The sequence below is a fragment of the Marmota monax genome, unplaced genomic scaffold, assembly GCF_021218885.2.
Source record: "Marmota monax isolate L192 unplaced genomic scaffold, Marmota_monax_Labrador192_F-V1.1 WCK01_AAM20220418_F8-fsc00253, whole genome shotgun sequence".
Taxonomy (NCBI): domain Eukaryota; kingdom Metazoa; phylum Chordata; class Mammalia; order Rodentia; family Sciuridae; genus Marmota; species Marmota monax.
In genome coordinates this window covers 2157162-2184647 of record NW_026695237.1, presented here as the reverse complement: position 1 = coordinate 2184647, position 27486 = coordinate 2157162, and the positions used below count along the sequence as shown (strand labels likewise).

Here is a 27486-nt window from a genome sequence, read left to right as displayed (position 1 = left end):
TCGGGTTCGCTTCCCGCGCCTGGCTCGGATTCCTGAGGAGGCAGCGGGCACGCGTTAGAGCCTCTAGCGTCTCCGCGCGTCCCTCCCCACCCCGCCCCTCGGGATCCTTTAAGAGGCGGGGCTTGGTCGCCGGCCCCGCGGCCCCGGCAAAAGGCTGGGACTTTACTCTGGCGGCGGCGAACGAGTCCGTGCTCCATCAGCTGCCGCAACCGCCGCGCCCCGAGCCTGAGCCAGGATGAGCGGCAGAGTCGGTGATCTGAGCCCCAAACAGAAAGAGGCACTAGCCAAGGTGAGCCGTCTGCCTGGCCCGGGCCCCTGCTCGGGGCTGTGGCTCTCTTCCTCGGGTGAGAAGAGACTGGTTGAGTGGTGAGGGACTGTCCCGGCGGGAGGGCGGCGGAGGGAGCAGCAGCCGGCCGCCCCCGCTTGGCCGGTACCCAGCTGACGGCTCTTCCCTCTTTCAGTTTGCCTGGGGACCCTAGGAAGTTTGGTCACCCCGGCCCCAGCTCCGAGCAGCCCTGGCGGTGCCACCTGGGAAGAAGTGGTTGCTTGGAAGCCCTTGGAGGCTGCTGAGGGCACAAAGGCAACATTCATCCTCGGGGCTGGCAGGCACTGGCAGCCGGGCCCTGGGACAGGGGCAGGGCCCCAGGTTTTCTCCTATTTCCGGGAGATTTTCCTCTTGCCCAGGCAGTGGCAGATGAAAAGGGTCCTGGACAGCTCCTTAGGATACTCTGGTACCCCTTGCTCAGGACCAAATCTCTGTGCGACCTTGGGCAAAGCCCGGTCCTTCTCTGGTTGCTCCTGCTTGGACCAGCTGATGTTGAAGATAGTACATCTATATCTAAGATCCCTTCCTAGGACGCACTGTGTTGGGTTTAGTTTGAGCCAAGACCAACCCTCGCCTGTGTTGCAACCCAGATCCCTTCTTGATTGGAGACCTAGGTTGATATTCCTCAGAAGGCAAGGAGGTGAACCTGGCCAGAGGAGGGGGCTACAGTTCAAGGTCTGCCCCCGCCCCCCCCCCTTCCCCACCAGTTGAATCTCCTTATCTCTGTTACCTTTGGGGAGAGGGGTGGTCTTCTCAGGGCCTCATCTGGGTCCAGCCCCAAGGTTTGGAGGTTCCATGGGTGGGCAGTTTTCCATTGCTTGGGTGCAGGGAGAGGATGCCCCATGCTGTGGCAGTAATAGGAAGACATTGGCTCCATGAAGAATTTTTCCAGGCTGGGTCTCCCCCATCCCAGGAAGGTGGGATAGGGAGACTTCAGATTTTACTGCTGACTTGCAGGGAACAAATAAGGTATGATTATACTGGAAACCAGGGGCTGGGTAGGGTCATTGGTGGGGGATGGCTTTATGCCTGAAATTTGGATGAGTAGTGACCCTGGAACATTAGGAGTTGCTTTGGGGGTTGGGATAGTTTCAATCCTGGCTGACCTAGGCAAGGGGCAGAGGTGGCTGGTCCTCATTGGTCCCCTCTGTATGTCAGTGACCAGGGAAAGGTGAATGGCTGAACTGGAGGCTTGGGGAGGGTGCATGGGGGCCTGCTCACCTACAAGGTAATGAGAGATTGGAGGTGGGTGTGGCTATCCCTTAGGGTCACTGTCCACCTCTCTTGTTTGACTGCACTTTCCCCCTTCATGGCTTCCTGCTGAAACTGTTCTATCCACCTGGCTTGCCCACTCCCTTCCCTCTGCTTCTTTCCAATTCCTTCAAGCCCAGCTTAAATGCTATTTTTTTTTTACATGAAGTCATATGAGACCCCCCTTTTCCTTTCCTTTGCTGCCTAGCACAATGCTCACCTATTACCAATGGGACAAGAGACCTTGGTGAAAGGAGTATGTGCTCTGGACTCTGGACAGGCCCAGATGTGTATCCTAGCTCTGTTTATTACTAATTGTTTGAACCTGGACATGTTACTTAGCCTCTCTGAGCTCTTATTCCTTCATCTGTAAAATGGGGACAGTGATACCCCCAGAGGCTTAAAGTGAGGAGTAGATAAGATACAGTGCCAGTGCCTGCTACTGCACCTGGTCAGACTGGTGTGTAGAAGGACTCACAGAGAGGCAGGCACAGTGTCATATTCACTTCTTACCCCCTCCCCTGCTACCTGACCTGGCACCCCGGCAAGGCAGAGAGCCCCAGGGGCCCAGGTACTCAGACAGTTTCTATAACATTGAACAATGTAACAGAGGGGTCCAGCAAAGTCCCCTGTGGAGAGTCCCTGGCAGAGGGTGGTCAGAGTGGGACCTACCATTCACCCAAGCTGCCTCTCCCTACAGTTTCGGGAGAATGTCCAGGACGTGCTGCCTGCCCTGCCGAATCCAGATGACTATTTTCTTCTGCGCTGGCTCCGAGGTGAGGGAAGAGGGGCTGTGGGAGGCTGAGGCAAGAGTGCATTCTGGGAAACAGAATGACCACCTCTGGGAACCCTGCCCCTGGCAATCGAGAATTTGGGGGTGTTCAGGCTTTAGAATAAAATAGTACTTGGCAATTACAAAACCTCAACCTTTCTCTTGGTAGGTAAAGACACTAAGGCTCAGAGAGGCAAAGTGACTTGCTCCAAGTCACACTATGGGTGAGCTGCAGGCAGAGACAAGACTGGAGTCCCAGTCTGCTTACTGTCAGGCCAGTGTCCTTTCTGTCTACTACATAAATCTGTTCTGCTGATCTATTGGAGGAAGCAAAGTGAGGAAAAGTGAGGAGGGCCCCACCAAGTGAGAAGTCAGAGGCAGAGGTGAGGTTAGAACCAGAGTCCTGGTCCCTGGGAGAGGCTGGCCCTCTCTGGGCCCTGTCAGATGACAAAGCCTCTGCTGCCAGCGGTTCAGGAAACTTGAAGTGGAAGTGTGCATGGGGAATGTGAGGGGCTCAGCTCAACTTGAATAGACAAGATTTCTCAAATCCCTGCCAGGTGCCAGGGCCCCAAGTTATAGTTCCAGCTCTGCTCTGGCCTGGCTGTGGCATCTGAGTCAAAGTCTCACTTCTTTCCTAAGAGATCTTCCCCTGGGAGAACAGGACAAGACAGGGTGCCCTGCCTGGTGCAAGATACGACACAACAGAGCTCTGCATTTAATGATGACCTGTACAAGCTGCTACTAACATCAAGGTCAAACTTGATCCTGTTCTCTCTCACTCCTAAAACCTTTCTGTTCATTTCCCTCTTCTCCTCTCCTGTGAGTCGAGACATGTGCCACCCTCCCCAGTTCTTCTGACACACTTTTTTTTTCTTTATAGAGACTTTATTACTGGAAATAAAAATAACAAAGAAAATACCACTGTATTAAATTAACAAGCTTAAGATGTGATGTAGAATCATATCCCCAAATATTAAAGTATAAATCATATCTTATTATTTGCTTGAGGACACACACACACACACACACACACACACACACACACACACACACCTACATGCCCAGTAGTGTGGGACAGGTGAAAATATGTAGTTTCCTTTTATGTGTGTGTGTTACTAGGAATTGAACCCAGGGCACTTTACCATTAAGCTAAATTCCCATTCCTTTAAAACATTTTTTTTGTTGTTGTTTTGTTTTGTTTTTAATTTGGAGACAGCGTCTTGCTAAGTTCTGAGGGGCTGCCTTTGAATTTTCAATCCTCATGCTTCAGCTTCCCAAGTTGCTGTAGTTTCTTTTTTTGTCCCCAGAAATTTAGTGGAGCTAGTATGCTCTTGCAGGTCTGCTAGCAAACACTGACGGTAGGAGCATCCAGGAGAGCCACGTGGGGCCTTGGGTGCCACTGGAAGTGTCACTTGCCCATTTCCCCCAAAAGATGTGATCCTGTGTTCCCAGCCCACCCAGAGAGGGTGGAGGGGCAGTGTGGAGGTGGCAGTGGAGTTAGTCCAGGCTGGAGGAAATTTTGGCCTAGCATTTGCTGAAGGGCTGAAGCTAGAAGCAGGTGGGTGGAGAGAGTGGGAAGACAGTGGCCTCCTTAAAGGGCCAGCTGCAAGACGATCAAACCAAGCTGCTAGGAGGAGGGAAGTGTGGTTTCAGAGAGCCTCTAAAGAGTTCTGTAGATCTCTTTTGTCTAGGAAGAATGGTGGGGTCCTGGCAGCTGGTCTCTCAAACACCTAACCCCACTTCTCCTGAGTCCTGGGATAACCTTTTTTGCATAAGGCTTGATAGTTCACCAAGTACCCATATCAGGCACCACACCACCTTCACACTCACAGGGGTATCAAAGAGTGTGGTCATCCTCATTTGCCAGACGAGAAAACTTAGTTTCAAAGAGGGAAGGGGATTTACCTGAAGGTACACAGCTATTGCAAAGCAGAATCAGGGCAGAAACTCCAGATTCTCAGACAGCGCCCTTTCCAGTAAGCCTCAGCATCCTTTCCAGTAAGCCACGGCTGCTCCTGTAGCCAAGCTTTGCTTCTAAAACAGTTTGAAAGTGTCTCTTCTACATTTTACTTGTGGCTCACATTTCCTGGGCAAGAGTTCAGGCTTGGTCAGACCCTATTATGAATTCCAATTAGGGTTTTTGTTGACTTAAAAAAAAAAAAAAACAACCCTTTTCCCTTTCTCCCTTTGATTCTAAAGGAGACTTTTGTAAACTGCACACCAGCATCATGTCTTTCTCTAACCCAGGTGTGAGGTTGGGGTTCAGTTTTCTGTTGGCCCCCAGGCATGTGAACAGTTATACAAGTCCCCACTGAACCCCTACCTCTGGCTGCGGCTGAGCTCTGGGCACCCAGCAAGAAGAGTTAGATAGCAAGATGAAGAGGTGGTGGAAACTCTGAGAACACATTTGACAAACTGGAAATCATCCAAAGGGAAGTTACGAGGATGGTCTTGGAACTGATTGTGAGGAATAGTGAAAGGCTCCAAGGATGTACAGCATGATATTAGCACATTTTACAGGGTTGGGTTCTCTTGCAGTGCCATGGCTTTAAGCTGCCACTGACCAGGGGGGCAGCAAGAGCCCAGCGAGATTTGACTGAGCAGAAATGGGGAGGCACCAGGTAGAGTGCTGTCAGAAGCAAGTAGCAACTCAGACCCTGGATGTTGGACCTTGATAGATAAGGGTTAACTGGAGAGCTTACTCCCACCCAGATCTGGGGTTCACCATTTGCTGCCACCCTGCCTCTGTTCTTTAGGAAGATAAGGGCTTTCCTTTAGGAGTGTGCCCTTTCTGTGGAAGATTCCCAGCTTCTCTTTACTGCTTCCTAGTTCATCAGATGATTGGGTCAGAGATGTATGTTGTCCAAGGTCAAACAGAGAAGGTAGAAGAGCTGGGATGCAAATCTGCATTGTATTCCTGTGCAAGCTACTCTAGGTTGCTGAATTGCACTGAAAGGGTGGTAGTTGAGAGGAACTTCCCAAGACCAGTTCCTGAGAGTGGCTGTTCAGTTCTAGCAGTGTGTGTCCAGCACATGTGATGGGAGTGGCACTGGTCAAACCTCATGATGCAGCTTCTGGGCCCAGGAGAGAGGACTGGATTTCACGACAGCAAAGTCAGGGAATGTATTTGTCCTAGAGAGTGATATGAAGGGACTAGTGACAGCCCAGGGAGCAGTCTTTCTGGCCCAGGTTCCAGGGTTCTCAGCTGATCTGGATACCAAACAAATCCATGAAGGATGTACAGCTTGGGGCTGAGGGTGTACAGTTCATAGATCAGATGGTCAAATTGGCCAGAATCTGGATCTTAGAAAATTTTCAAAGGTTGGAATGAAGCTGGCTGTACCAAGATGAAACTTGATAGAGATGGATCTCTATGTATGGGATAAAAGCTTAACAGCACAGGTGCAAAGGATTTGCGGCTTTTGGTTGACTCAAAGTTCTGCCTGGGTTAAGGGCAGGACTGTTGTCAAGAAAATTCTTAGGCTTTATTGGGGAAGGCATATAACACCTGGGGCTATGCTTGGCTCTGAACAGCACACTTTAAGAGGTACGTTGACAAACTGGAAATCATCCAAAGGGAAGTTACGGGGATGGTCTTGGAACTGATTGTGAGGAATAGTGAAAGGCTCCAAGGATGTACAGCATGATATTAGCACAGATCCAGGTTGACAGCACAGAATTTTCTAGTATCAGAAGGGTTATCATGTGACTAAAGAAGCAACCCTGTCCTCTGAGTGTCTCAGGAGTGGATCTCCACTCAGTATGAGAAGTGCAGATGGAAGCTCTAATTAGTTGGGAGCAAGTAGCCTTGAGGGACAGTGAGGTCTTTGTGTTCAAACTTGAGCAGGACAACTTGTTGGGGTTCATACATAAATAAAGTGTTGGCTCAGGTGAATTTTAATTCAGAAACTTTTCAGGAACTCTTTGTGCTCCTTTAAGGTATGTGTGGGTCCTTTAAGCACATGAGAAGATCGACTGGAGGCGTATTGACTCCTCTACCTCACTGGGGTGTTCTGCCAGTTTCATCCCAGATTACAGGGCAACTATGTTCATCTTTGAACTGTGGGTCAACTTCTCAGGGTTGGATGTTAGACTAGAGGAGATAAAGTTTCTCCATGTAAGGGGGAAGGCCAAATGATAAGGGGGTCCAGGGTTCACTTTCCCTGAGAAGAGATAAGACCCTTCACCTGATTACATCCACTGGGGTAGAACTCTTTTGACCCTGAGGTTGCAATCCTATCCCCAGCTTCCCTAAACTTGACCTGCACTCCCCACAGAACCAGGGGCTGTGGTGTTCCAGAAGCCCTCAGGGAAGTCTTCATATTGGCTTCTGCATGTGGGATGATCTTCCAGGCAGCTGGGGAGAACACCCTAGAGGAGTTGGTCCCAGGATGGGAACAGGGAAGTTTCTCCATCCTTGGGCACCCAGACTGCTGGCCTAATTGTGACTGTGTTTCTCTATTATAGCAAGAAGCTTCGACCTGCAGAAGTCAGAGGCTATGCTCCGGAAGGTGAGATCCATTTGGCTCGAAATCCCACTGTTGCCTCCTCCCCATCAGAATCACACCTTGCCTGGATTTCCTTTTGCCCACCCCCACCTACTCTGATCACAGTCTTTTGCTTGTGTAACATATCTGAGTTTTAGCCGATCACTGTCGCATTATCCCTCTGGGACAAAGTGCATTCCTTTCTTTGGATCTGCAGAGCTTTCCTAGTTCCAGGCCAGGCAAGAATGCTAATCTGTTCAGCTGAGACCTCTGAAACAGGCAGGGCCTTCTTTTCCATTTCATGCTGTCACTTATTGTTAGATGCATATTAAGAACCCCTTCTTACCCCTCCTCCCCACTTCCTACTTTAAAATCTCTGATTGTATGTTTGTAGCATGTGGAGTTCCGAAAGCAAAAGGACATTGACAACATCATTAGCTGGCAGCCTCCAGAGGTGAGGATACATTAGCTTGCTCCATTTCAATGCTAGAACAATAGACCCACAGCCAGTGTCCTGGGTTTATGGACTGGGATCCTCAGAGGAAAGGTATGACAATGCCAAGGGAGCCATGATGGTTTCCAGAGTGGGTATCCATTGGCATCCAGGGAGGGATGAGGAGGGAGAGACTAAGGAACCCAAAGTAAAGCTCTGCCATCCAGGGAAGGTAGGGATGCCCTGGTCTTCCCAGATACTACCTCCTCACTTAGATGTCTTTGCTCAGGTGATCCAACAGTATCTGTCAGGGGGCAGGTGTGGCTATGACCTGGAGGGCTGCCCTGTCTGGTACGATATCATTGGGCCTCTGGATGCCAAGGGTCTGCTGTTGTCAGCCACCAAACAGGACTTGCTCAGGACCAAGATGCGGGACTGTGAGCTGCTTTTACAGGAGTGTGCCCACCAGAACACAAAGGTGAGTGATCTGCTGTTGTCCAGAATAAGTTGACCCTGTGGAAGCATTCAAACTGAAGCAAGGATGTCACACAGGGATGGAAGTACAGCCTCAGGGCTGAGGACCAGGCTTTTGGATTTCATAGATCAGTAAAGTCTCAGAATTTTAGAAACTGATATAATATTGCCAGTTTTTGTTGTGCTGGAGATTGAACCCAGGGCCTTACATATGCTAAATAAGTGCTCTTACCAGTGAACTACAACCCCAGCCTGACAAATTTTTGTTTTGCCAAATAAGGTAATCCATTATTGGACAAGTATTGGGGCACCATTGGTGTTGATGAGCTCAGATTCTGTGCTTGTCTAACTGAATTCAAAAGAGATCAGGACTCCTGAATCCGTACTGAGAAAAAGACGGAGAAACAATCTGGAGCTGCCATCCTGGTCTACCTCCTTCCAACAGTTGTAAAGATCTAGTGAAACAATATGATAACATTTAGGGACATTTCAGTACTGTCATCTTCAAATGTTCACAGAGAGGCTACTGGGTGCAGAGACCCCAAGGGGCTGGAGATGCAGGAGACATTCAACCTACATTTTCCCTTAAGGGCTTAGAGTGGACAGATCATCTGTACCTGCTCGAGAATTGACTGCACAGGTGCCTCGTGGGTGCTGCCCAGAGATCACACGGTGATTCAAAGGAAGAGAGGCTGCCAGGCAAACCTTCAGGACAAAGGGACCTCAGATGTAATCTAGATCCACCCAATCGTTTACCACTTGAGAACATGGAGACCTAGGCAGGGGGAACCACTTGCTTAGGCCACAATTCCAGCATGGGGTGGTTAATTCTATTTGGAAAACCCTGGGCCCAGCCCAGACGAGATGTAGTTGTTCGGTGGGTACATGGTGCAATCAGCATTTGCCCTGAACAGGGCTGGGCTTCTGCACTGGGGCAGCCTAATGTGACTTTCTGCTGTCTGTTCCCTGTAGTTGGGGAAGAAAATAGAGACCATCACCATGATTTATGACTGTGAGGGGCTGGGCCTCAAGCATCTCTGGAAACCTGCAGTGGAAGCTTATGGAGAGGTAAGGGAGTCGGAGTGGGATCCTCATCTAGGTTGCCCTGTGGGATGGGTGCAGCCATGGGGGCAGATTATGGTCTGGAGGAAGCAGGGCTTCTCTCCCTGGCACAAAAGCCTCAGCCTGCTGGAACCAGTGATTTTTTGTTTCCACAGTTTCTCTGCATGTTTGAGGAAAATTATCCTGAAACACTGAAGCGTCTATTTGTTGTTAAAGGTAAGTAGGGCTGGGTGCGGTGGCACACACACCTGTAATCCCAGTGGCTCAGGAGGCTGAGACAGAAGGATCATGAGGTCAGAGCCAGCCTCAGTAATTTGGCAAGGCTCTAAGCAACTCAGCAAAACACTGTCTCTAAATAAATACAAAAAAAAGGGGCTGGGATGTGGCTCAGTGGTTAAGCGCCCCTGGGTCCAATTCCTAGTACCAAAAAAATTAATAAATAAAAGTAAGTTGGGAATTTCCAGTGAGAAGTCAAATAGGAAAGGGGGCCAAAAACATTACTTGGAGGCAGATTGAAAAAAGCAAAACAAGGAGACAAAGGAGGGGCCCAAGATCATGTTCCAAAGGTTGGTGTTGACATATCAGATGCTTTCCAATGTGCAGAGCTTTTAGTTTTTATCACCTCCTTTGGAGTTGTCTATCCTAATGAGATAGGAAGGGATCATTTAACTAGATCCAAGGATGGGGAGGCTGAACTTCAAACAGGTGCCCACACTGAGCCTCATACCCTGGGCAGCTGATGTGCGCTCCATAGCACCAGGGATGTGTGGCCCAGCATGGGGTAGGGGTGCTGCAGAGAGGTGGGCTACAGATGACACCGTTAGGGATTGACTGAACATTGCCCCCAGCCTCACATGGTCTGGTCTCTGTTCTAGCCCCCAAGCTGTTTCCTGTGGCCTATAATCTCATCAAACCCTTCCTGAGTGAGGACACTCGGAAGAAAATCATGGTCCTTGGAGGTGAGTGGCTCAGACTCTTCTCAACTCCACAGATTGGTCTGTGACCCGAATTGGGTCAGGTTTCCCAGGTATAGCCATGGCTGCCAGGGTGAAGGCTTGGGAGCAGTGGGACCCAGGTGCAAGGAGGGACAGACCTGGGGTCTTCCTGTCAGTCTTCATAAGAACTCTTTTTCTCAGATACTCTAGAAGCAAACACTGGGCTCACAATCACAGATTCATAGATGAAAGAAACTCTAGTCCTTGCCCTTAAGACATTCATGTATTATGGGAAAAAGGCGACCTATAGAGAGAAAGCTAAGATACAAACTAGAAGATACTAGAAAACACATTGAGAAGGTGCCATGGAGATTAGAAGAGCAAGGTTTTGCTTTTAGTTGGGGGCAACTAGGAGTGGCTTCATGTGACAAGCATCTTCTCATGTGCCAGGCCCTGGGCTAGGTGCCAGGATCCAAAGATGAAAAAGACAGAGTCCCTTGAAGAACTCTGAGGGAAGGGAGACACAAACAGATGTTTATCAGCACAATATGGTAAATGGAAGAAAAGGGAAACCACAAAGTGTACTGGAGCTGAGCAGGGTTACCGGCTCCACTTAAGCTGGGGAGGAGGTGATGCCCATCTGAACTACACACTGTGGGATGAGTAAGAGTGGGCTGCGTGCAACAAGGAAGGAAGCTGCTTGGCAGAAAGTAGGCATTGAGCAAAGACCTTCTGGTGTGGCACAGGCAGTTGTTATTAAACACAAGACAGGGTATGGCAAGAGGTGAGGCTGGAGAGCCAGGAGCCAGGTTGCAGATGCAGGGTACTATGTTGAGAAGCTGGGACATAACTGTATAGGCCCCTATCATCAGATTTTAAACTGATGTATGGCAAGATTGTGAAGAACTGATGCCAGTTTGCAAACTGTTGCCACAGTCCATGCATGAGGTATTGCAAGCATGAACTGGGGCAGCAGTGGTCAGGATAAGAGAAGAAGGTGGATTTAGGCTTATTTAGGAAGTAAAAGAGCAGAAGTCAAGTTGACTGAATGTAGGAGATAAGAGAGAAAGAGAAATCCAGAATGGCTTCTTGGTATCTGGCATAAATGACAGAGTAGATGGTGATGCTAAATTAGTTCAACTGGTAGAAATTTGAATGAGCTTGGGGTTAAGCCTGAAGAGTCTGCGAGATCTACAGATGTTGGGAACACATGTGCCTGAAGCTTAGGTGAGAACTTCAGTCTAGAAATTTGGGAATTATCAAATAACGGTGGTAGCTAAAACCTTGAAGTAGGTAAGATGCCAAGGGAAGAGCAGAGGCTGAACCTTGGGGGAATATCCAAATTCAAGAGCAGGCAGAGGAAGAAGTGCCCACCAGGGAGACTGAGAAGAAGTGATTAATGTTGTTGGCAGAGAAGCAGGCCAACAGGGATTGAATATGCAGAGAAGCAGGGAGAACATAGGGTCACACGGAAAAGCAAGACCCAAAACCCACAAAGAGGATGCACAGGAATCAAGCCAGCCAGGGATGGGTACTTCTGCTTTCCGGAGCAGGAAGTGGAGTGGTGGGAAAAAGAACTAGAAAGGTAGATCACCACAGCTCAAGGAAGGTTTGATGCCACCTGTGCGAAACTGGGCCTAGGTCATAGGGATTATGAAGGTTTCTGAATGTTCCCCTTTATGTGATTTTACAAGTGATGATTTTCCAAACATGCTAGGGAGATGGGAGTATGTATGATATTGCCAGGGAAGTGCAGGATTTCTGGGTTCAGTGACAGATTCTGTTTCTTGTTGCCTCAGTTACTCCCTCTGTAAGATGGGATGAATGGTCCTGGACTTATCCCAACTCTCCAGCTGAACTGGGGGAAGAAATGAAAATTCAGAGCAAAAGGCTTTTATGATTTTTGGTTTATCTGCTGCTACCACCCACCATGTGCATGAGACGGTTTGGTTTCCTGGCAGCTGAACTATGTAGGAGGCTCAGTCTGTTCTCCCTCCCACACCTAAAATTCTTTTAACCAAACCCGCCTCAGGCTGGGAAGGTACAGGATCTTCATCGAAGGAGGGATGAAATTCACTCCAGGCTGGTCACTGGAGCTTAGCAGTGCAGATTAAATCACTTTAAAACCACAGACATTATGTTCCCAGAAGTTGCCTGGTCTTGGGTCCTAAAAATTGAAGGACTGGGAAGACCATGGACAGTCTGTGGGTTTCTTTTTCTTTATATTTTTTGCTACAGGGGATTGAACTAAGGGGTGCTCTACCATTGAGCTACATTCCCAGCCCTTCTTATTTATTTTTTAAATTTTGAGATAGGATCTCAGTAAGTTGCTAAGGCTGGCCTCGAACTTGGGATCCTCCTGCCCCAGCCTCCCAGATTGCTGGGATTACAGGCATGTGCTGCCATGTCCCTGTAGGGTTTCAGTCAGCACTACACAGAAGACACTAGGCTATCCCCCATGGCATGGAGTTGCTGCCTATATATGGTCTATATAGTTAGCACCAAAAGGTTTCAGTATCAAAACATTGTACTTGGCTATATTCCTTCACAAATTTGAATTGCTGAAGATGGGTTCTCAGTACTGGCTGCACTAGAATCAAGCACAGGGGTTCAGAATGTCTTCTAGTCAGGAGATGGCTTGGTTATAAAAAGCAGCCAAAATAGCTCAAAACAACTGGTGCAGGAGTGAATTTGGGGCTTGGGTAAAGCCAAGGGAAACTATTTAAGGGAGCACTGTACAGTGGGTTCATTTAGTAAGTCACAATTGAGTACAATTACATATGGGGTAAGTGCAGTCTTCTATCTTATCAGGGTAGACCAGACCTTCCTGTCTGCTGCACATGCTGTTCCCTTTGCATGGAACACCCATCCCCACTTTGTCTGCCCTCCTCCTGCTTATACTTTAATGTTTGTACCACCTTCCTTGGGGGTGATAGTATATTCTGTTTAGTGTAGGGCACCTTAATGCCCTCTCAAATATACTTGGGTCATTTCTGCCACAACCTGTAGGGCAGGAAGAACTAGCTTGAATGAACTGACTTTCTTAAGTTGCTCGGCTGTCAGAGGATAGCAAACCAGATCTCCCAATTCCTGGTCCAGGACAGAATCCTTTCTCTGGGAGATGGCTGTTCCTAACTCCCCTGCAAGTACTGTGTACACATCATATCCTCCTAATACCCATCTTCATAGGGAAAGAGACAGGGACAGTTTTATTTTCTGTCACTTTAGTATAAACCTTCAGGGCTGTGGTGAAATCTTGCCTAATAGTGACATGTCTCATTCTTCCCTCTCTTGCAAGCAAACTGGAAGGAGATTCTACTGAAACATATCAGCCCTGACCAGTTGCCTGTGGAATATGGGGGCACCATGACTGACCCTGATGGAAATCCCAAATGCAAATCCAAGGTGAGAGCCATCAGGGGCTGGAGGTGAACAGGGAAGCCTGACTTAAATGTACATTCCAGTTCATTCTGTGCTCTGCTTTTAGATCAACTATGGGGGTGACATCCCCAAGAAGTATCATGTGCGAGACCAGGTGAAGCAGCAATATGAACACAGTGTGCAGATTTCTCGTGGCTCCTCCCATCAAGTGGAGTATGAGATCCTCTTTCCAGGCTGCGTCCTCAGGTAGGACCTGGCCCTTCCAGGAGACCTGTAGGTGCCAGTCGGTGGGCTGTAGTGGGAAAAAAATCCCTGGTGCCAGAGAGATGCACATACAGATAGAATTTTGTCTAAATGAGTGGGTTTCTCCTGCAGGTGGCAGTTTATGTCAGAGGGAGCAGATGTTGGTTTTGGAATTTTCCTAAAGACCAAGATGGGGGAGCGACAGCGGGCAGGAGAGATGACAGAGGTGCTGCCTAACCAGAGGTACAACTCCCACCTGGTCCCTGAGGATGGGACCCTCACCTGCAGTGATCCTGGCATTTGTAAGTATATCTATCTTAGCAATGCCTTGAAGCCTCTATCCAGCTCTCTGCCTGTGAGTCCCTTCTTATTCCATGGATTTGGGCTCTCAAAGAGTTTGAGTGGGAAGTAGAATCCCATGAGCAGCCCTCTCCTTGCATAGATGAGAAACTGTGACTTGGAGAGGTACAATGACTTGCTCAAGGTGACTCAGCTGGTTAGAAATAGGAAGGGACTCTTCCAGGTATAGGTGAGTCACAGTGTAGGTAAGCACAGGGGTTCAGAATGTCTGCTTTGGGGTCTGAGTCTGTGACCGTAGCCAGACATTTCTTGAGGATGCTCTTCCCCCACAGGCCAGAGAGGCAGAACTGCCTGGATAGGTATAGAGATCAGAGGTTCAGCAGTGTGCTGAAGAAAGCTCAGCCTTGACCCTTCTGAGTGCCACTCATGTCCAATTGATCAAAGAACAGACACAGAATGTGAACAGGCAGTTTACACATGAAGAAATAAGATGGCAAACAGACATTTGAAAAAGTGTTTAACCTCTCTTGACTTTGAAATATTGATTAAAACTTCCTTTGACTCAGCAGTTCTACTTCTGGAAATATATCCTACAGAAATATTTACACAAATACACAGAGAGGGAGTAGGATGTTCCACGCAGCCTAGAAAACTGGCAATAAACCAAATGGCCATAAAAAGGTCTTGTTAAATAAATTATAGTTCGTTTATACATTGGAATATCATATAGACATCAAAGAGAATAAATTGACATGTAAAATGTCTGATACTTATTAAATGAAACCCAGAATGTATGGTATACACTAACATTGTTTTTTAAAAAAAGTGAGTACACAGAAAAGAATTCTGGGGAGTCTATGCTAAATCTAATAGTGATTATCTCAGGAGAGGAAGGATGATTAAGCTCCCTTGAGATAACCCTTATTAAAGTTAGCATTAGAGTTAGGGCTTTCATTTTTTCCACTATTTCTACAAAATAATGTGCTTTCCAGTGACAATGCAGTACATTTATGAGCATGTGTGCACACACAAACACAACCAAATTCCCAGTTTCCTTTCTGACAGAGTCAGGGGGCTAAGAGTGGAAAATCAATGAGCAAGGGCTGGCTCTATGATCAGACCTGAATTGGACTGGACTACTGGCTGACTGCCTGGCCTTAGGCTAGTGACTTAACCTCCCTGAGTTTCAATTTCTTGATTGCTACAAGGGGTATCTTACAGGGATACCAGATGTGATAAGATTTGTGGGGCACTTACCGAAATGCCTGGCATAGAGCAAGCACTCAATACTCTGTGGCCACCATTATTATTTTTAGGGCAGTTGTGGGAGCAGGGCCATCCTGAAGATTATGCTGCAAAGATGGGAGAAGCCCAGTGGCACATCTCTTTTTTCTTTATTTCTCTCTCTCTCTCTCTGTCTTTTCTTTTCTTTTTTTTTTTTTTTTTTTGGTTTGGTAATACAGATTGAACCTAGGGGCACTTAACAACTGAGTCACATCCCTATCCCTTTATTTTTTATTTGGAGACAGTCTCGCTAAGTTGCTGAGGCTGGCTTTGAACTTGTGATTCTCCTGCCTCAGCCTCTCAAGTTGCTGGGGCAAGTGCCACTATGCCCTGCCCTGACCTCTTTCTTTCTTTCTTTCTTTTTCTTTTCTTTTTTTTCTTTTTCTTCTTTTTTCTTTTTTTTTTTTTGTGTGTGGTACACTGGGAATTGAATCTAGGGGCACTCTACCACTAAGCTATGTCCCTAGCTCTTTGAAAATTTTATTTTGAGACAGCATCTCACTAAATTGCCCAGATAGTCCTTGAATTTGCAATCCTCCTGCTTCAGCCTCCAGAGTAGCCGGGATTATAGTTTTATACCACCATATCTATCCCTGTAGCCCATTTCTAAGGAGCACCGCCAGGAGGTCTGAACTAGCTCCACAGATGTTTCAGCCTCTGTGCTTATCCAACCATCACCTAGTCTGTAGTTCTGTCTTATTTCTCACATCTCAGGCAACCTCAGTCTCTACTGCCCCCTCCTCACAGATGCTCTGTGGCACAATATGGCTCCCCATGGAGTGGGGAGTATTCTTGTTAATAAGCAGCTTGGTCCAGGGGGAGAGGGTGTATACTATTGCTTCAGCAAGAACAAGATTAGCACCAGCCCAGATACTGTCACCCACAAAGGATAAACTTCTTTGTACGTACAAGCTTGAATTTCTTTTTTTAAAGGATGGGAAAGATAAGGTATAGAGAAGGGGAGCTCTCTCTCCAACAAAGTAACTTATGTAGAGAGCAAGAAACTCTCTAGAATCCTACTCCATGATTTCTTGAATATAGACTGCCCTAGAGATGATCAGGACATCTCTTTGATGTGATGATGGAGAGAGTGGAGTCCCAGACCAGGAAAATAATTTCTTTGTCATAGATCCATTAGGGGAGCCCTAACCTATTTTCTAGCATTGACCATTAGCCCTCTGTCTCTTCCTTAGTAGCTGAAGGGCAACACAGCCTGAGAAGGGTCTGTGAACCTTTAACATAATCAGACTTTGGTTTACAAATCCCAAATTTATTATAGCTCCTCTTGGATACATTCCTGATAGGAACATATCTGGAACCCTGTGCCTATAGGGCCTCGCTTGGGATCTGTGAATCACCCATTCCCAGGAAAGGCATCCATTCTGCCTTCCCAGGTAAAAAGACAATGAGGTGGGATTAGCGGCTCAGGTTAGTCCCAAGCCCAGAGAATCCAGTGTTGGGTCATAAACTCATCTGTGGTAAGTAAGTGCCCTCAGAGAATCAGAAGATCCCCTGCAATGTGTAACACAATCATCCAGTGGAGAAATTAAACCTCTGAGTGCCCAGCCTCCAATGGCTGGAACACATTAACCTTCTCTGGGCTTTTCTGGTCCTTGTCCAGGTGTACTAAATTATTGCCGAAGGGGACCAAAGTTTGAACTGATTTAACTTTTTTTTTGTTCTCACCTAATATTTACCGAGGACCTACTGTGTATGGAATACTCAACTAGGAATGGAAAGATTTAGAGAAAAGATCTATATTTTTGTCCAACAAGAGGGTACAATGTGGTCGTGAAGACCTGGAAAGAAGGTGACACAGCGCTGCTGACAGTGTTGGGTGAAAAGAAGCCAGCCAGACAACAGAAGTTCTGCTTTCTAAGAAGGTCCAGTTTGGCCACCAGTTCTCTGAGTTTGAGCAAGTGTCTCTAATGAATTAGATGTGGCTTCCCTTCTCTTTAAAATGAGGGGAGTAGACAAGAGCAGATCTTAATTTGGGGCCCATGGACTCCCTAGAGCAGTTGTCCTAAATCCTTAAAACCAAACACTCCCCTTTTATAATATGTCTAGGGTCCCCTTTACTATTCTCAAATGGAATTCATAAATACATAATATACCTATACACATAATTTAAAAATCAATATCGCTGGCCATGATGGTGCAAGACTGCAATCCCAGCAACTCAGGAAGCTGAGGCAGGAGGATCACAAATTCTAGGCCACCTTAACAACTTAGTGAGACCCTGTCTCAAAATAAAAAATAAAAAGGGCTGTGGATGCAACTCAGTGGTAGGACAACCCTGGGTTCAATATAATCTCCTATCTGTAATATTAGAGAAATAAAAAGAAACTAATTTCAAATATATATTTGCAATTGTACATATGTATGTGGTGTGTGTATTCATTTATATTATACATATAAATATGTATATATATATATATATATATATATATATATATATATATTTAATTTTTTCCCTGTAGTGGGGATTAAGCCCAGTGCTTCATGCATTTGAGGCAAGCACTCTACCACTCAGCTACACCCAGCCCTAGAATACATATATTTTTATTACATTAAATGAGGACAACTTATCTTCAGAACAGTACCTTTCCCATTGGGAACCACTGCCCCAGAGGATCTATGATGGACTCCAGGGAATCTGAAATTTGGTGCTTTAATCAGATTCTCAAGGGGGGGTTCTCAGATCCCAACAAAACTTGGGAAGCCCTAGTTTGAAAGATCTTCAATGGCTCCATGAGCTGTGAATAGATGACTAGTGTAAAAATGAACCATGCAGAATCTAGAGCTGCAGTGACTCCACTTCCCAAGGGCCTGTGCCTCTGATCAACCCCTTCCTTGTTTTTGAAGGCAGAATATCTTGCTAGGCAGAGCCATTTCAATGCTGCTTCTTGACCTAAGGAGATCAAAAGAACTTTCTTCCAGCGTGATAGATTCTAGTTGACAAGGCTGTGTCATACAGGGCAAAGAGAAAACTTCACTCATTTTTCCCCCTCGTTTGTTTGTTTTTGGACTAGTGATTGAACCCAGAGGCACTTCACCAATGAGCCACATCCCCAGCCCATTTTATTTTTTGAGTCAGGGTATCACTAAATTGCCTAGGACCTTGCTAATTAGCTAAAGCTAGACTGGAATGCTCAATTCTCCTGCCTTAGCCTCGAAAATCACCAGGATTACAGGCATGTGCCATCATGCCTGGCAAAACTTCCCTCTTTATAGGACTGTAAGTCCTGTAAGACCTCTGGTCCAGAGAAAAAATGACATACTCACTTCATGCCAGGAAGGAGTGGGTGGTATGCCTACTTTTGGTCTAAATTATCATTTTATCCAGGGTCAGGAAAAGGGAAAGTAAAAGTCTTAGGATAAATACACAGGTTTTTCTTCTTGCTGGGAAAAGTGAGAAAAGACCAGCATAAGGAAGAGGTGGAACTAGTGTTTTTGTTTTTGTGCTTAGTTCTCTTGAAGGGGATGTTTGAAATGGAACAATTTTGAAAGAAACAGGGTTAGATTAAAAGCAGGTCTGTTCTATTGCCAAGGCTTGGAAGCTCTCTCTGCCAACTACATGCCCATTTTCTCTTCCCATTGAAAACCACTGCTAATAGGTCTTGACTATTATTTTATGAAACATTTTCCATCCCTTTATACGTATCATGTTTCCATAATAAACAGGCCATTTACACACATGGATGCACTCATAGGAATTATGTCTGAAAGACCCTGTCTCTAAGTAAAATATATAAAGGGCTGGGGATGTGGCTCAATAGTTAAATGCCACTGGGTTCAATCCCGGTACCAAAAAAAAAAAAACAACTCCATGATCTTCTCTTGAAGAATATTTGAGTATTCCCAATTTCTTATTATAAGCAGATATGCAGTGAGCACCCTTGTTTATTTATCTTTCTGCAGGATAAATTCCTGATTTACAAAGCTTGCACATTTTACCTATTGTCAGAAACTGAAAAGGGCTTGGCTTTCCAAGGCCCAAGTCAGGCAGGACAAAGAGGAATGTGAACTAGAGGAGAATTTAGCTCCAACCATTTTTTCACTATGTGACATAAGAGACCTCTTTTTTTAATCAGGTATAAAACAGGACTAATGCTGAATTCATGCAGTTGTGAACAACCCAGTGCTGTGACACATAAATAGCCATTAATACTATTATTACAACTACTACTGCTGCTATTAATTCCACTTTCCTTTTCAGAGCCCAATTCAAGCTCTACCTTGTCTTAAAAGACATGGTTATGTTGTACAGGGCCCTCTTCTTCCCAGATGTTATAGATGTGATTGTCTTTGTTACTCATCCGGCACTTAGCATGCTTTACACTCCACAAAGTCTTGTCAACTCAGCTAGACTAACTTTAAGAAGGTCAAAGACTATTGCGCATACTCCCTTCATCCCCATTACCTATCACACTGCATTGCTCAGTCAATTAAATATATATCAATCATTGTTCCTGAGCTTTCTATTAAAATCACCTGAATGTCTGTTTTTCTGCCTCCCCTCAGATGTCCTGCGGTTTGACAACACCTACAGCTTCATTCATGCCAAGAAGGTCAGTTTCACTGTGGAGGTCCTGCTTCCAGACAAAGCCTCAGAAGAGAAGATGAATCAGCTGGGGACAGTCACCCCCAAATAATGCCTCCTCCTACAGCAGGCCTGGCCCCCTCAGTGTCTCCCTGTTGGTTTCCTTGTAGCAGTCATTTCCCTGAGACCCTGCAGCTCAAAGAAACTGGGCTGAAGGGAAGATTTCAGGCTGGATCTGGGAGCTTTCATTTTAGAATCAGGAAGAGGGCAAGTAGCTAGAGTGGGTCTCCTTGTCTCTCAAATCACTAAGGAGTCCACAGGGGATGACCATCACAATAGGATCTGTTCTGTAAGCCTTGCCAACTTCACCTGCTCAGTGACAGCTAAGACGGAGAGAGGTTACCATGGGGATGGCAGCAGGGAAGAAATTAGAAAAGCGGGGGGACCTAACATTTCAGGGAAGCAATTGTAGGGGAGGAACTTGCTCCCAAATGAACATGGACCTTCAGATCATAACGAGGGACAGCAAGGTGGCTGGTTGCTACAGACTCCCTTCCAATTTTTTTTTTTTTTTAAATCACTGAGGCTGGGGTATCTTTTGGCTTATCCCAATCTCAGGAGTGGCTCAAGTCAACATAGAAGGTTGATAGGCAGGTCTTTCACTTTAAAAACCCCAGCAACTCCTGGGCCCCACTGGATGTCACTTTAATTACTAATGATTGTCAGTGACTCAGAGCTTCCTGGGACTTGGTACCCAGCCACTGTTCTCCAAGGTAAACAAAGCACAAGGGCAATTACCTCTAGGGATCACAGCTGGTGGAAGGACCAAGGAGGCTTGGATTAGGATTGAGTCCTAAAAGGGGGGCCTTCCATTCACTTTTTTGAGTTCACCAAGTAACCCTCTGACAAATGATATGAATACAGTAGCACTCAGAGCATTTTTTGGTCTGAGTCACCCACAGTGCCTGCCAACTGGCTGACTGACCTGAACAAGGTCTTGATAGTCCCATCTCTGTGGGAGGCGTGTAACGGGTGCAAAGTGGGTTCCTCGTGCCTGTGGATGTAGGTAGCCAGGGAGAGTTTGTCCGGGCAGGTCGCCAAAGGCCTGGCCAGCATCTCGCAAAACCAGGGACTGGGGACTGCCACGAAACCACAGCAATTCAACTGACACGTCCTGCGAAAAAACGCCAGATCCCGGGTTACTCAGAACTGGGGAAGGCAGACCCAGGCCCTTACGGGACCTCTTCTCCCGTGAACCCGAGCCCTGGTCCAACCTGGGGAGCTCGGGGCAGGGGCAGGGTTAGCGCTGACCAGAGGGGGCTGAGGCTGCACAGGCGAAGGTCAGATCGCTCAGGAGAACATCCTGGTCTTGGTTTACAAAGCTATTTTAGGAAGATTCATAGGTGAATAAAAGCATCATTGAGTGCACAGAGAGTGGAATTCAATGCCTACCGCTCGATTCCTCGCTGCCCTTATTTTGAGACCCGAATGTCACTTAGGAACTACGTCCCACCCTTGAGCCGCAGGCGCAGAAACTCACTGCGACTGTACGCTCGCCAGAGCTTTTATGGGCGGTTCGACTAACAACTTGCCTCCTGATTGGTTCTTCCAATGGGCTGTCATCTGCCATCTTTACTCAGGGCCTTAGGGTGCTAGGGTCGATTTCACGGTTGAGGGCAGAGGCCCGGCCCCTTTGGGTGGCGTCAAAAGCGCCCGGTGTACGTGAGCTTAGACAAGTGCCAGTCCCAGCAGCGCTCGCTGCGCCTGCGAGGGACCCAAAGTGGTAGGGAGGTGGAGCAGGGGTGATCACGTGGTATTAGGGACCGTCTCCTAACTCCGCACCCGCACCCGCACTGTCGGTGATTCAGGGACTGGAGACATTTCTGTCCCCACCCATAGCCTCGAACCAAGTTCCCGAGATGTAACCGCTGACTGACTGCCTCACACTAACTTACAAGGATGCAGACGCCTAGGGCTGAAAACGGCGGCCTTCATAACGAGTTGATATTAATTTTCCCAGTATTTATTTGATGATAAAAGATGACTATTAATGAACATCTAGGCACCACGCCAAAATTCTCGTGCTTACTGACTTGAATTGTTGCAAAGATTTAAGGGCTAAGCAAATGCAAAGCTCTTAGAAAAGAGCCCGGTACAAGTGAGCGCTCCGTAAGTATTGGTTACTCTCATTTTTTATAGTTATGGGAACTGGGGCTCGGGGAGGCTAATGTGTGATAGACGGAACAATTGAGATTTTGACCCAGGACGGCTTGTTCCTAATGGCCTTGTGCTTGCCCCGAGGATTCACAGATTTTTAGTAAAGTGCACTCCTTGCTCACATGGTAAACAAATTCAGTAGGGGTTCCCCCTGTTGTAATCACTAGCCCCTAAGTTCTCTCCTGTTCTCATTTCCCTGAAGTTTTGTACCCCCATCCTTGTTTCCCTTGTCTCAATCGTGCATTCATTCAACGTCCTGCCCCCCAAAAGGTTCAGTCTGGGTGCATAATGATCCAGTTAGTGCTTGATAGATAAACCTGGCACCTCCTGAGAGGGACTGCAGAATCGGGCATCCACCCTCTAGGCCACTCGCCATTCACTTCCTTCCCAAACCTCCTTTACTGAGCTCTCCTTAAGAGCATGGGATCTGAAGCCACACTGTCTAGATTTAAATCCCAGCTTCACTACTTGGCAGCTGTGTGTCCCAGGAAAGTGACCCACCTTCTTTGTGACTCTATTTCCTCTTCTGTAAAAGAGGATCATAGTTGGTGGGAGGGCTTAAGGAACTAAGCTGTTTAGAATCCTTAGCGAACGTCCCAGCTGGTAGTAAGGGGGTGCTGGGGTTGTAGCTCAGTGGGGGTGCTGGGGTTGTAGCTCAGTGTTAGAGCACTTGCCTAGCATGTGTGAGGCCCTGGGTTAGATCCCCAGCATCACATAAAACTAAATAAAATAAAGCATTGTGTCTATCTACAACTAAAAATATTTTTTAAAAAATAAAAACAATGGTTATAATTAATCCCCGCAACCATCCTAGGGAGTGGATGCTAACGTTCCCCCTATTTTACAAATATTTTATAATATTTTACAAATATTTTATAAATAAGTAAGGCTCAGAGAAGTAGACTCTTGCCCAGGGTCACACAGCTATGTGTTCAATCTCCCTTTCAGAACCTCAGGTTCTTTGGCTCCAAAAGCTACAGTCAGTCCTGGGAGAGGTTTTTGCTAATTGCCCAGAGAAAAAGCAATCCATCTGCAAAATGGGAGTCTCTGAGAGGGGCTTGGGTATGCGGGGCAATTTGCAGACGCTCCCTGCCGGCGGAGACTGCCCAAACCGTCCTTCAGCCTAGGACCTTCGGCTGGTCCTGAAGTGGGAGACCCGAGTGTCTGTATAGGTGGAGGCGGAAGCATAGGCAGTGCCAATAGCAGTGGCCCGAGCCGCGGCGGATCGTCATGTCGGAGCCGCAGCGGCTGAGCGCAGAGCGTGACCTCTACCGGGACACGTGGGTTCGATACCTAGGTGAGCGCGGAGTGATTGACGTTGCGACCCTACCGCATGGCAGGGGAGCAGGGATTCCCAGGTGCCATTCTGGGGCCTGGAGGAGACGGGAGAGTATTTTAGTTCTCATTCTTCCTGGGCTAGGGACTTGCCCAAGGTCACACGACACTGATGGGTTCAGCTCTGCCCTGGGGGTCTCTGCTGGTCAGCCCTCCAGAAAGAAAACTCCAGCCGGATGAGTGGGTTGCCCTCTTTGGCATCCTGGAGCCCTAGCTGTGGAGTCAGGACATCTGTACTCCCATCTCGGCCCTGCCACTCAGTTGGTTCTATGTTAGCCTCAATTTCCTCCTTGACAAAAATGGCTCAACATGAGGGCCTCTCTCATTGGGTGGTGGATGTAAGGGTGGAATGAGATAAAGCCCAGAAAGGCCTGGCACAGGGTGAGTATCTGGTCATTGGGGTTGCTCTTGATCAGTCTTTGGCTGTCTGTCACCTCATTAGTGCCCGCTTTCAGAACCAAGGCTAGGAAATCTAATCAGTGAGCCACGATAATTGTGGCTCTGCCCAATCTTCCCATCAGTGGGCCCTGGAGTTGAACTGGGAAACAGAGGTTTATACAGGTAGTCATTGCCTAAGGTCACCCTGCTGCAGAATAGGATTAGAACCAGTTCTTTCCAGCGCCCCCTGGTGGAACAGTCCACGGGTTTGAGAATTAAATGTCCCCTCCCTCCAGGTTATGCGAATGAGGTGGGGGAAGCTTTCCGCTCCCTGGTGCCAAAGGCTGTGGTGTGGCTGAGCTATGGTGTATCCAGCTCCTATGTGCTGGCGGATGCCATTGACAAAGGCAAGAAGGCCGGAGAGGTGAGTGTTAGCTTTCCTTCTCAACCCCCACCCCAGTGCACTCCAGGTGTGGGTGTGGCTCAGTCTACTGCTTTACAAGTGATAAAGTCCGTACTCCAGTCCTGTTTGTAGGAAAGTGCACCTCACTCCCATACCTGGAGGTGGCAGTCTATACTCGACTCTTGGATGTGGACAAGGCCATCCTTAGTTCTGACTGTGGTATATAGGCCAGAATCTAAAACTAGAGCAGTTCCTTTGCCCTGATGCCTCCCCCCGACTGGTCACTTCCCCTCCTTGGTCCAGGCTCATGCTCCTTGTCTAACAGAATTTTTTTGCCTCTACCCCAGCTGGATTAAGTTTCTCTCTGCCCACCAGGTGCAGGGTCTTGAAGCAGGCTGCAGCACGAGGGTGACTGTGGCTGTGGTAGACACCTTTGTGTGGCAGGCTCTGGCTTCTGTGGCCATCCCAGGCTTCACTATCAACCGCGTGTGTGCTGCCTCTCTCTATGTCCTGGGCACTGCCACCCGCTGGCCCCTGACTGTCCGCAAGTGGACCACTACTGCAGTTGGGCTGCTGACCATCCCCTTCATCATCCACCCCATTGACAGGTGGGTGCTCTCTTGACCTCAGGGATCATCTCCTGTGTAGGTAGAATTAGGCTCTGAGAGGTATGGGACACAGAACAATGGCAGCAGAGGTAGGGTTGGCACTTAGGGCTCCTGAAATGGAAAGGACAATTTGTACCCTTTTCATATGATCTGGCAGGTACTCTTATGTTACCATGGACAGAAGCGTAGAGACAAAGGCCTCAAGGAGCAGTGACTGCAGTGACTCCCAAAGGGAATTGGGACCTAAACCCCATCTACTTCTATAGAATCTGTTGTACTGAGCAGGAGTGGACCCTGGGTGTCTTGAGGGTATGGGACACAGGACAAGTAATTCCCAGGAAGAAAATGTAGTGTTTGTTACAAAACAACCAGTGGCAGGCAGAGTGGGCGTACTTGGAATGGTGGGTTTGGGAAGTTATTGGTGACAGAAGCCAGACTCATACTATGTAAGTTAAGTGAGGAAAACAGCCCAGGCTTGTTTGGCTTTCAGGCATGGCTGGATCTAGGCATCCACATGATGTCATTAGGAATCTGGATCTCTGAAGCTTAGTCTGTTTTCCTTCTCTCTGCCCCATCCTGCACCTTAGTGGCTTTGCTCATGGGAATAGAGATGGCCCCAAGCAGCTCCCAGTTTCCATCAGGCAGTTTACCAAGCCCCATCAGAAGTTTTTGAATAGTAATAACAAAAATCCTAACAAAGGCTGTCATTGGTCCATCCAGACTGAATGTCAACCTCTAAGCCAGCCTTTTTCTGATTGGCTGGGCTTAGATCATGTGACTGCTCTTAGAACTATAGATGGGTATTAATCCGAATGTAGAATGGGATAAGGAGTCTTTTCCTGGGGGAACATAACAGACCTTAAGGCCTGAAGTAAGTTCTTTACCTTCTCGGTGCCTCATTTTCCCCAGATGAATATAGAAAAGGAAAATGGGTATTATGCTGGGGGTTCAAATAGCCCAAGGTGTGAGGGGCAAGATAAGGTAGGTTTCCACCTGGATATCATTTGTGTCCTGTGTCTAGCAGTCCCTTCCCCTCACCCTAGCCTCCTGCCTCCTGTTCCCTCACACCTTGGCCACCTGCTCACCAACCTCACCCTTCTTACAGGTCAGTGGACTTCCTCCTGGACTCCAGCCTGCGCAAGCTCTACCCATCAGTGGGGAAGCCCAGCTCCTCCTGACCCCACCCCAGTGCCTGGCCTGTGGGTCAGCCCACTCCTGCTAGGGATGTGGACACCTGGTTCCCCAGGGTCCATGGCCCTGACACTGAGTAGGTTTGAGCTGGACGGAAGCTTAGAGACAAAGGCCTCAAGGAGCAGTGACTGCAGTGCGTCCCAAAGAGAGGTGGGACCTAAACCCCATTTGCTTCCATGGAATCTGTTGTACTGAGCAGGAGGGGACCCTGGGTGGGCCCAGCTCTATCTTTTGACAGGAAAATGGAAGATAAGGAGACTGAAGCCCAAAGAGGGCAAGGCAAGCTGGGCATAGGATTCTCTGCCGCCTAGCTGCGTCACTCCATGGCATCATGGCTGGACAACAGACACTCATGAGAAACAGGAATGGAGCATCCGAGATACCTCAGGAAAGCCTTTCTCTGATACAGGGGCTGCTAGGATCTGGCTGGAAAGCTGGCCAGGCCCACATCCAAACCCAATAAATCCTCAAGAATTGAGTTTTTCTTCTGTTGGGGAGGAGCAGGGATGTGGAAGTAGAATCAGGGCTTCTCCTGGTAGACGTAAACTAAGGGAAGAGTGGGCTGTAATCTGAAGAGGGCTTCCTGGTCATGAAGGAAGGGGTGGGAGAAAGAAGAGAGGGAACATCCTAAGGAAGAATCAGTGTAATCAGTCAAGCGAAACTCCAAATCTAAGGAACCAAAAAGGACTGACTGGCTGAAATGAAGATTTGGGTGGGGATATAAGAAAGGTGTTATGGGATGGGCAATAGGGTATCATCCAGATCACACAAAGGCCCATGGCAAGGAGTCTGAACTCTGCTGGACAATTGAAGATGTTAGAAAAGCTTGGAGAGGGGTGTCCTGTTTACTGTTGCTATCACAAAATACCTGAGATCAGGTAATTTATTAAGAATAGAGGTTTATTTGGGCTCACAGTTCTGGAGACTGGGAAGTCCAAGAACATGGCACTGGCATCTTTTCAGCTTCTGCTTCAGTTCATGGCAGAAAGCAGAAGGCAGCTGGGTATGTGCATAAGCAGGAGAAAGGGTCTGAACTCCTGCAATAGTTAACCCATTCTACAGAAAGGCATGAATCCATCAGGAAGGCTCCACCTAAAACACCTCCCATTAGGCCACACCTAGTCCAACACTGCCATGTGGAGAAGTTAAGTTTCTAACAGATAAATTTTGGGGTGACATGCTCAAACCATAAGAAGGGGCAGGTAGTGGCTGCTGTTCTCACCCAAGTCTGGAGGGTAAATAAGATGTAGTGGCAGAATATTGGGGACAAAAGCTACAGGAATGAGTGGAAGCAGCCAGGCAAGAGAGAGGAGGGTCTGAATCTAAGAGTTGAGGGCAGGAGTAGCCGCCAGAGAGGTGGGAAGAAAATCAGGAGTGCTCCAGACAGGTGACTTTCCATCTCCCTACCTGGCTGCTTTGGGGGAGAGAAGAACAGATCAGGTCTGGGTCTTATCTGTGACCTTGTATGCTGTGAAGCCTCTGCCAGGTCACTTCCCTTCTCTGATCCTATGAATTTGGGTCTGGAAAGGGATGGTGTTGTATCTCCCTACCTCCTGGGCTGGCAGAAAGGCCAGTGGATGATTATGTTTAACCACTGACTTCTCCAGGGCAGAGGGATCCTAACTTATCAATTTCCACAGTGTAAATGCTCCCATTATCTTCTCTTTCAACTGCCCACATGAAAACACTGAACACAGAGTTGGGAAGCAGTACACAGTAGCACAATATAATTTTGTTATTTCTAGTAAACAGAATGTAGTAGTGCTCCCTTATCCAAGGGGATACATTTCAAGGATGCTTCAAATCATAGATGGTGCTACACCCTCTATGTAATGTGTTTTCCCCCTATATATACACATACCCA

At 47.6% G+C, this 27486-nt stretch overlaps 2 protein-coding genes across 4 annotated transcripts; both read left to right on the top strand.

The window, feature by feature from the left end:
* The first annotated feature begins 148 nt into the window (after positions 1–148).
* On the top strand, positions 149–20918 carry Sec14l2 (SEC14 like lipid binding 2). 3 transcript variants are annotated; one of them, XM_046439446.2, is made up of 12 exons: positions 149–289; positions 2277–2352; positions 6816–6859; positions 7230–7289; positions 7558–7746; positions 8715–8810; positions 8960–9020; positions 9680–9763; positions 13038–13144; positions 13227–13366; positions 13496–13665; positions 19472–20918. In XM_046439446.2, exons 1-12 carry the CDS (start codon positions 236–238, stop codon positions 19600–19602), a joined length of 1212 nt encoding a protein of 403 aa, XP_046295402.1. In that variant the 5' UTR covers positions 149–235; the 3' UTR covers positions 19603–20918. The 3 variants fall into 3 exon arrangements, with proteins under 3 accessions (XP_046295402.1, XP_046295404.1, XP_046295403.1); XM_046439447.2 differs by lacking the exon at positions 149–289 and adding an exon at positions 1993–2147; XM_046439448.2 differs by lacking the exon at positions 2277–2352 and having other exon boundaries at positions 185–289.
* A 1885-nt stretch (positions 20919–22803) lies between these two features.
* Positions 22804–26100, top strand: Mtfp1 (mitochondrial fission process 1). The gene is made up of 4 exons (XM_046439445.2): positions 22804–23004; positions 23717–23844; positions 24199–24431; positions 25537–26100. Exons 1-4 carry the CDS (start codon positions 22938–22940, stop codon positions 25607–25609), a joined length of 501 nt encoding a protein of 166 aa, XP_046295401.1. The 5' UTR covers positions 22804–22937; the 3' UTR covers positions 25610–26100.
* Positions 26101–27486: the final 1386 nt, after the last annotated feature.

Excerpts from the sequence above, each read along its gene's own strand:
- Sec14l2 (XM_046439446.2), top strand. The coding sequence starts at position 236 with ATGAGCGGCAGAGTCGGTGATCTGAGCCCCAAACAGAAAGAGGCACTA. Across the intron at positions 290-2,276 it reads AGAAAGAGGCACTAGCCAAG|TTTCGGGAGAATGTCCAGGA; the intron begins GTGAGCCGTCTG and ends CTCTCCCTACAG. Across the intron at positions 13,666-19,471 it reads CTGCAGTGATCCTGGCATTT|ATGTCCTGCGGTTTGACAAC; the intron begins GTAAGTATATCT and ends GCCTCCCCTCAG.
- Mtfp1 (XM_046439445.2), top strand. The coding sequence starts at position 22,938 with ATGTCGGAGCCGCAGCGGCTGAGCGCAGAGCGTGACCTCTACCGGGAC. Across the intron at positions 23,845-24,198 it reads AAGGCAAGAAGGCCGGAGAG|GTGCAGGGTCTTGAAGCAGG; the intron begins GTGAGTGTTAGC and ends TCTGCCCACCAG. Across the intron at positions 24,432-25,536 it reads ATCATCCACCCCATTGACAG|GTCAGTGGACTTCCTCCTGG; the intron begins GTGGGTGCTCTC and ends CCCTTCTTACAG.